The sequence below is a fragment of the Suillus subalutaceus genome (assembly GCF_016647625.1).
Source record: "Suillus subalutaceus strain FC151 chromosome Unknown DFJ58scaffold_718, whole genome shotgun sequence".
NCBI lineage: Eukaryota > Fungi > Basidiomycota > Agaricomycetes > Boletales > Suillaceae > Suillus > Suillus subalutaceus.
Window position 1 is genome coordinate 1 of NW_024540967.1, and position 9,700 is coordinate 9,700.

At 48.1% G+C, this 9,700-nt stretch overlaps 1 protein-coding gene across 1 annotated transcript; it reads left to right on the forward strand.

Annotated features, from left to right (window-relative positions):
• Nucleotides 1–1,175: 1,175 nt before the first annotated feature.
• Nucleotides 1,176–5,684, forward strand: DFJ58DRAFT_888393 (uncharacterized protein; the record flags this gene model as incomplete). The annotated part of the gene is made up of 10 exons (XM_041394692.1): nt 1,176–1,475; nt 1,589–1,884; nt 2,970–3,309; nt 3,343–3,465; nt 3,711–3,806; nt 3,859–4,077; nt 4,139–4,880; nt 4,930–5,082; nt 5,130–5,367; nt 5,420–5,684. The coding sequence occupies 10 exons, from the start codon at nt 1,176–1,178 to the stop codon at nt 5,682–5,684; spliced, it is 2,772 nt and encodes a 923-aa protein (XP_041234698.1).
• Nucleotides 5,685–9,700: the final 4,016 nt, after the last annotated feature.

The window sequence follows — 9,700 nt, forward strand, 5'->3', positions numbered from 1 at the left end:
CTCTAGAATCTTCGGATGCGGGCGCGCGACGATTATTGCGAGCAAGGTTATCGATGGCTTCTGAGAGTCGAAGCATAACGCGGTCTTGTGGGTTTAGACCGTCATTTTCATCATCCTCAACATCCGGATCATCATCCGGATCACCACCGTTATCATCGGGTGGATTACCAGGGAAATCATCATCACCATCATCGGGATCATCATCGTCCGGAGGTCCTACGGCAGGAGTGCGTGTTGGGGTTTCCGGGTGTCGACGATTAAGGAGTTCGGATATGGTTTGAGCGGTTCCGTGGGCGCTAACACGGCGCTGAGAGAAACTGGTGAAGGTGTTGACTATAGGTGTCGGATCACGACGGAGGGAGGTTAGTCCGACCGCGTGCAGAGTTGTTTGTGTCTTGGTAGGAGGCATGATAGATGTTAAGTAACTCGGAAAGGTATGAGTTCGAATATACTGTTAAGACCGTACTCAAGTAGTATCGGATTCCGAAGGGCTTCGGCCTCAGCTCGTGCACTGTGCCCCTTTCCCCGAGTCTTGCCCCTTATTTCAGAGAGCTAAGGTATCGCGTGTATAGAGTAACGGCCAATCCGGATCGGATCCGGATTAGAAAACTAACGGGTGAGGACTGTCCGAAGACAGAGGCGGATATGTAGACTATAGGAATCTATCCTAAGGTCTCGGAGTTGACAAGAGTAGCGTACTCAAGTCCGGATGGATAACGGAGGGACTCAGAGTCCAGACGGAATGAGTGCAATCTAAGATGATATTCGAACTGATCTACTACAGCGCATATACAAGGTTTATATACTACGGATAGCTACGGAATGATCAATAAGCCAAAGGTGCGAGGCTATGTACGAAAGTATAAGCAAAGTCTAAGTGGAGCGTATTGGTAAGTGGATGGATCACGAATCATGAACCGGGAATGAAGTACAAGTAAAAGCGGATCGTAAGTGTAGCGGATCAGTAAGCATAGCGGATCAGTAAGCAAAGCGGAAGTAAAGGATAACGGTATACCGGTGTACAGGAATACCGAAAGGGAGATGAACGATAGTTAGAGTTATATGAACAGGAAATGAAATAAGAATCAAAGCGGATCTGTGGACCGGACGACGGATATGTTCATCGGATCTGGATCGGATCTGAGATCCAGATCATCGGATCTGTAACCGGATATATGGTATATGACACCTTGCCTAAGTTTCAACAAAAGGCTTTTACTGCAGCAGAAGATGCCTTTGCTGACTGTGGCGCAGCTGCGACAGGCAATGAGAGGCATCAATATTACCGCACCTCGGCGGACTGCTACGTCCGAGGAGGACAAGACCTCAAAGCTGCTGATACCTATCTTGAGGGCAAAGAGTTTGAGCTAGCTGCAAAGAAATACCGCAAGACTGGATCTTTTGACAGGACGCTCCATGTCCTTACTGACCACCATGCCATGATACCTGAAAAGACCGCGACAGATTTGCAGATGGTATGTCGGCTTCATTACTGCGGCAGAAGTGATGATCCGTATGTGACCACAATTTTACTATGATTTGGTTTAATAGTGATCGTGCAGAGCCCCTGTACCTCTATTCTCGTCAGTTGACAAGGAAACTCAAGTTTTTGGAGGAATACGACTTGGATTGTACTCGTATTCCCCTTCTGGAGTCTCGCTCAATGTACTATGAAGTCGCGGGAGATACACTTATCAGGGAACTGCCACATGGAAGCAGTTCAAGCATTCCTCAAGGACAACAGAATATTGATTCAACTTCTCGTGCGGCCGACACTCTTCTGGAAATCATGTGGTGCAAATGCTCATTCAGGATCACCCCCGAAGCCGCTGTTGCTGACGATTCCGTGCGGCAAGCTGCCGCCCTCACTGATCAGCTGCATCAGTAAACCCCAATTTTCTCCACAGACATAACATTTCCGACAGTTTCCCACAGTAACCCACAGCGCCCCACAGCGGCACAGAGCTCACAGTAGATTTCTCCCAGCATCGACATTTTCTGATACTAGTTCCTCACAGCAACCCACAGAGGGACAGAGCTCACAGGGTGTACAGCTGCTTACAGTGTTTGTCAGTAAAATTACTAGTACTAGTCACCATTTCCATTCTCAAGCGCTACTACTAGTATGTAGTTTGAGCTAGAGCTATACTTAGAAAATTAAAACAATTTGAAGCCCATCCACCAAGGTCAAGACATAAACAAAAATTTCATGGCCCGAATCATATTTAGTGAGAGTACTACTGCCAATACAATGTTTCTATTGATACAAATCAAAGAAGGTACTTGTCATCAGGTCCAACTGGATGGCGACCTGACGGCAGGATGCGAATGAGTCTATGATACGAAGGTGTTAGTTTGGTAGTACTATGTAAATGATAGGCGTACTTACGTGAAAATTGTTGTGGCGCTGGGTGGTGAGAAAGACCATGTTTCCTGAATGTGATGCGCATATGACCCAATCCTACATCCGCCTTGTCGAGCTTGCGCTTAGAGATGGCAGACTTGTGTTTGAAAGAGACGTCATGACTTCATGTTCTCGGACGATGCAATAGGCAAGTGTTTTCTCTGCATCGAATACATCACGTCGGGCCCTTGAAAGGTCCATGATGAGGTTGGATCAAGATCATCAACATCGTTGATGGTCTGTGGGCATGTGAACGAGCATTGCCTAGTAAGATATCACAGTCACTTACCATTGAGCCAATAGCGTCGACCACATGTACAAATCTGCGATACCACTGCCAGAGTCACCCAGGACATAGTTGGCTGCCACTTATTGCATCGCGGGCGCATACGTTGACGCCGATGGATACGTCACTATCACTAGAGACATCAGATTGAGATGTATTGGTGTGTGGCTTGACTCGGACATGAGGGACTGAAAAACTAATATGTTCGGATTCCGGAATCAATACCTTTACAGTTGAACGTCTCAGAATTCTCACGTGCACGCTATGTCGTCATTCCAGTGTCCTTCATGCGGCAAAGGCGGTTTTCAAGAACGACGTCGCTGTTGCTCGTCACATGAGCCAACCTCGTTCTGGGTGCAGTACGTGGCTGCAGGATTTGGCATGCTTTCGCCCCGAGTCTGATGACTCTCATATGGACTCGGATGATGAACCAAATATTTCCATGGATATGGACGATGGACCGAATATACCCGACATCGAGTCTGGTGGTTTTGGGGATTGGGATGAGATGTCTCGAGGGAGTACTGGTGGTAGTGAGAGCCAGGGAATGCCAACTCACAACTCGGAAGTTATCGACTCATATCCTGACTGCGCTCAAACATACGGCAAGGGCTACCACGTTCCTCGATCTATTCAATTCCGACAATAACAGCAAACACCGTGCAATGAATCCGTATTACCCATCAGCAGCCGGAAAGACTGGGAAGTTGGGTCGTGGCTCCTTCGCTCAGGATTGAGCATGGGGAAGATAGACAGTTTTCTTTCACTCGAGATGGTGAGTAACAAATTCGTCGATAATATTTACAATTTTTCTAAGTGATTCAGATAAAGACCCTTCCGTTGTCATTTCCTTTCGGCCAAGGAACTTCGCAGTAGAGCGGAAATGTTGCCCAGCGGTCCGCGCTGGATGTCTCAAATCATACCTACAAAATTTCCTACGAAATTGCCCGTTGTGTTGTATTGGCGCGATCCCCTGGATTGTATTTCAAGCCTTCTAACCATCCTGCCTTTCATGATCAGCTGGACTTTACGCCTCGCAGGGTGTATACCACTGCACAGAGGTTGTGTCGCGTGTTCTCAGAATGGGCGACAGGTGATGACGCGTGGAATATGCAGGTACGCATAGTATCATTTGTGCGAGTTGTCATACTTATCAGTTTTCGGACAGTCAGCCCTACCAAAAGGTGCAACACTCCTTGGGACCATCTTATCATCTGACAAGACGAATGTATCGACCATGACGGGCGACAGAGTTGCACATCCCCTTCTCATTAGCCTTGCTAAAATACGCATGTCTACCCGACTCAAATCGTCTTCGAATGCCTTTGTCCTTACTGCTCTACTCCCCGTCCCAAAATTCATCTACAAGAAGAAACGCATGCGAGGTGTACTTGAGGATCGCCTCATTCACGAATGCTTGGATATAGTTCTACGTCCACTCAAGGTAGCCGCCCGCGAAGGGGGTCATGCTGTCAGATCCTATCGGACACAGTCGCTACTGTTTCACACCACTCGCAAGCTATATTGTCGACACCCCGGAGGCCATGATGCTGCTTGCCGTTGGCGGGAAAACCTCTCCGGTTACTATGGTCATGTATAAACAGTTTGGAGATTCTTTCCGTCACGAACCTCGCACACGAGCAACTACACTCTCCCAGCTGGCTACTGCACGGAGTAAAGTTGATCCCGATGACATCGAGGCTTTTTTCCGTGAGGCCCAGAAGTTTCGTCTGAATGGCGTCAACACACCATTCTGGCTAGATTGGCCCCTCAGTGATCATCACACTTTCTTACTCCCGAGTTTCTTACCTCATCCATCGCGAGTTCTACGACCACGATGTAAAGTGGCTCATTTGCGCAGTCGGTTGACACAGAGATCGATTTTCGGTTCTCTGTGTTGCAGGTCATCACTGGGTTCCGTCATTTTCATGGCGGGATTTCAAAACTTAAACAGGTTACAGGACGCACTCAACGCGACATCCAGCGCTCAATTGTCGCGGTCAGCGCGGACGCAAGTACCTAGCACCGTGATGGCTGCCGTACGAGCTCTCATGGACTTTCGGTACCTCGTACAGTCACCCGTAATCGATGACATCCAACTCACCCGTATTTCCATGGCCCTTGAAGAATTTCACGCCAACAAAGATGCAATTATAGATGGCGGGATTTCGTCGTGGTCAGCGTGGTGGAGTCATTGAGAACTGGTACATACCAAAGCTGGAGCTCATGCAGTCCATAGTTCCGAGCATAAGGAACACTGGAGTTTCTCTGCAATGGACCGCCGACACCACCAAACATGCGCACATAACGGAAATCAAGGATCCTGCTCGCTCCAGCAAACAACAACAACTACGATCCCCAGATATGGTCGCCATCTTGACCGTACCGATAAGTGCCGCCGATTTGACCTCGCTATGAGTCTGCTTAACAATATGGCAGACTCGAAGCGGCAGGGTTCAGATGACGTTGGCGATGTCAATGACAACGTTGATCTCGATGCAGACGACGATCACGACGATGGCGATGTTGATTTCGACGCAGATGTCGATCATGATATCCCACACCTTCTAGCGATGAACAAATACCCTGGGCATTCACGTCCGACCACTAATTACTTCGAAATTGCCAAGGTCCTTCAGCACAGGGAAGCGGGAACAGTCCCTGTGCCATTGCGCTCGTTCGTTATTGAACGCACAGCGTTCCAACCTCGCCTACGACCCATCCATCAGAATATATCTGTTGACCGATGCTGCCATTAAGTTTGGCCTTCCCGACTTACGACCAGCCATTGCCGACTTTCTTCGTCGTGAGGATACTCACGGGAGGGATCACATTCCATACTATTGGGGGGGGCTAGAAGAGCTTGGACCCACTACTCCACTTCCCTTCGACAAACTACAAGTCTGGTTTAAGCTTCGGCTCCAGGACACCGATTTTCATGATATCAGCATCATACGGCCTGCACAGGACCCTCAACTGCGCACCCCCTTCTGATCCCTGGACCTCTGGCCGGTATGACACAGCCACTCATCAATAACGAGGCGAGATGTGTATGGCCCACAGATGGTCTTCACGGGCTGTTATTCTTACATTGTACTGAATATTACTTATTGTCAAGTTGTAGGTCATACTATTGGTCAGATCAGGCTTCTCATGCGTCCTGTTGGAAAGAGTGGCACAAATTGGTCATGGAAGGACCGCTTTCTGGTATATGTACATCGCTTTGACATTGTTCCCCAAAGCTCCGGTACCAATGATCATGAGCCAAGTACGCAGCTCCACTTGCTCAACGAGCGAAGCGTTCAAATGGTACTCGGGTGGGTGACATCGTGCCTGTGACACAGCTCAGAGCACTTGTCAACCTCGTCCCTCGCTTCGGTGCAAGTGCGGACAACCGCCTCACCCCATATAATAGCATGGAACATGCTTCGCAGTTTTGGCTCAACAAGTATTGGGACAAGAACTCATATTTTCCTCTTTCCATGTAACTTTGATGTAGTCACCCTTTTTTATGCAATGCTCGCGTCAGTTGTGTATCTAGCCAATGGTTATTCTAGTCTATCTTATTCTTAGATCATTGGTCCAATCTTTGATGGCGCTGTGAGGCGCTATGTGGCGTGATAAGCTAGCGTTTGTCTCATTATTGTCACATACAAAATGGCTTGTTTTTTCAGGACCGTTGACAACGGAATCAAATTGTCATCACTTGTGTCTATCCCCGATGTCACTGACGTCCCTGCTATGAACAAGATCACGTCCAACGAGCCTTAATCGGCTGGTCACTCATGAGGATACACCAAAGGCCTCACAACCGATACTAGGACACTTACTCACCCAAATCTTCCAGTCTTTCACAATTCCTCTTCCCGATGTGTCCAACCTTAAAATACCTTTTGGAAAAATCCTTCATCACAACCAGCGCATCAACGAAAAGTTTAGCAGTACATCACCAGATACCCTAGTGCCGCTGTATGACACTGAAGCGAAGACTTGGAACTGGGCTCTTCCAGTTGACCCCCCAGAAAATGGTAGTACTCCAGCTGGGGTTGACTCGGGGTCAGACTCGGAGGACAACGCCACACAGGAAACAACTCATGAAGAAAATTTTGCAGCGTTTCTCAATGCTTTTGCTAGTTGCTTGTCACAGTCGCGGTCCGAACTTTGTAGCAATGCGCTTTGCAACCGGCACATGGAGTGCGGCCAATGCACAGAAGGCATTGCCTGGCAGCGCCATCAAGCGCAAGCCAGATATTGTCCTATCTGACGATATATCTGCCAAGTGGGGGAAACATCAGGGTATCAGCAGAACTCACGCACAGTCGATACCAGCCTGCAATGCGACTCGGGAAGGCCGTGGATACCCATGCCTATATTATGATGAGTGAACAGCCCTGGAGGCGCTTTCGCTCTCATATTATCATTCACAAATAAATATCGCCACCTTAGGGTCTTGATGTATGACCACTCAGGTGGTGCTGTATCCCCTCGCTTCGATATTTACACCGCAACCCAACGCATTTCTACACATCATCGCTGCTATCATGTTTGGGAGTTTAGAGTGCGTCGGTTTATGACACAACAGTTTCCTTCTCGCGGATTGTTTCACCACCCTGATCCAAAGATATCCACGGCTATCGTCCCATCAGAAATACTCCTGCCCGACGGAGTAGTACGACAGACCATGCTGTTTACCACATCGAGCTCTGTATTCTCTTCCAAATCCTGATGTATCATCCGGCGAAGCTCTTGAATCAGTCGTCTCCGATGATTCTGATGACTCTGATGACTCTGATGACTCTGATGACTCTGATGACTCTGATGACTCTGATGACTCTGATGAGTCCTCTAGTGATTCTGCTCACGACTCAACTGAAGAGAGTCCGAGCGCCTTGCATGACTCGATGGATGAAGAGAATTCCTCCCCCCCCTCAACCCACTGCAACCCGCAAGCGCTCCCCTTCTTAGCCTCATATCGCAAATACCCCAGGCTGAGATGACTGAGAGCATCTATTCCGTCAACCCCCTCTCCCTTCCCAATTCCCTTATTCTACTCAATCACCCGAACCTTGCGGCAAGATTTGTGTAGGGGGAGAAAATCTACACCATAAAGAGGATTCTTTTTGCGACCCGAGGCCTCGTTGGTCGCGGAACCGTTGCTATTTTAGTCACCTTGGACGATGAAGACTACATCATCAAAGATCATTGGGTTCTGGGCAAGGACGATAATGTAGTCCTGAACGAGATCAAGATGCTGGAGTTAATGGACAACGTCCCTGGCGTTCCAAGGCTGGTGGGATTATTGGGGTTGTTGAGCGGTCAGATGGTGAGCCCGACATTACCCGCAAAATATCGGCACAAGGAACGCCGGAGTACCAGAGGCACCAGTCGTACTCATGTGCGTCTTGTCTTGAAGCCATGTGGTCGCCCCCCTTCACATGTTCCGAACGCTTAAGGAGTTCGTGCGAGCACTAAGAGATATCGTTAAGAGTAAGCATCTAGTTCGTGGTACAGGTGTCTTAAACTGATGCTCTCTGATTTTAGTCCTACAAACTGCAGTGGAGGAACGTCAGATTTTGCATCGGGACTGTAGTCTTAACAACGCGATGATCCTAGACGAGCTTGGCAGTAGTAGGAAGGGTTTCTTATTGACTGGGAGTTCGCGGTTTCGTATTGCCGCGGATAACAAATATCCCATCGGTGGTACAGTAAGTACACCTCATTCATTAAATATTCAGTTTATTAATTCATTTGCCAGGGCACAGTCCCTTTCATGTCACGTGGGCTACTCAACCAGGTCGCAATCCTGCAGCAACAGGCGAACTCGGAATCGATGAAGAAGAAAACTCGGGCACATAAATCACCGAAAAAACCGACAACCCCGAAATCATCGTCGGATTCTTTGGCTCTGCCAATATCATTTGTCGTTCACAGATTCGCGGATGACTTGGAGTCTCTTTTTTTTATATTCGCTTGGGTTTGCATCAAGTTCAGTGGTCCCAATGGCATGGTGTGCCAGGGGTCCTTACCCAATTCCTTGCTGGATCGATGGACAAGCCTTGACTTGGAAACATGCGCCGCCTTCAAGATCACCTTTTTCGCGAATCAGCAGAAGAAAAGCGTCTCACTGATGAATTTCACCCGTACTTCAGGGACCTCATCCCCCCTCGCAACCGAGTGGCATAAAGCTCTGGCGGACAACATGATTCACCCCCCGTCACCTTCAGTACCATTCTTGGTATACTCAACTCGCATCTTAACAAGCTTCCCGATGACGAGGAGCTCGCAACTACTTGGAATATGCTCAAGAATGATGCTGCCGTTCTTGCGGATCGTTTCAAGGGGAAACGGCTTGCTTCAGAGTCTTTCTCTGTTGTGGAGCCTAAGCGACAGAAGTCCCATCATACTGGAGACACTGAGTCTGATTCAGCATCGGGCAGTGATGCATGACCAGGAGGGAAAGGTGATTCGATTTGTCCACCCGCTCATCATACGCTATCTTCTTTGTTATTAGCTTGTTTGCACTGGCATATGCATACCCTAGAATCTCGTGTACTGTGTTACGTTGTTTATGATAGTTCACCTACGAGCACCCTACTGATTTTTCTCTTTCTCTTCACAATCAGACAGTTTCTTTTACGTACTACTATTCATCTTGCCAATGATGCGCACTGTTTTTGCTTATGTAATCGAAATTTGAATGTAACTCTCAGGCTGGTGGCGAAACGTTTTCTTAACTGACGTCAATATGAAGCACATCTTCTCTCGCTAGTCCCATCTGAATATCGAGTACGAGTCATGATACACAACTCTTGCGACACATTGACTCAGGTGTGTTGCTCTATTACCATCATTACTAACATGAAGTTTTCTCTCGCTAGTCGTCCGAATATCGATTACTGAGACATGATATAAAATCCTCGTGAGTCTGGTATAATTCATCAGCATTGCCTCTTCCTGTTCTTTATTGCAGTGATGCCTCCCCGTTGCCGTTGCCAGTCCCAAGCGGAAAC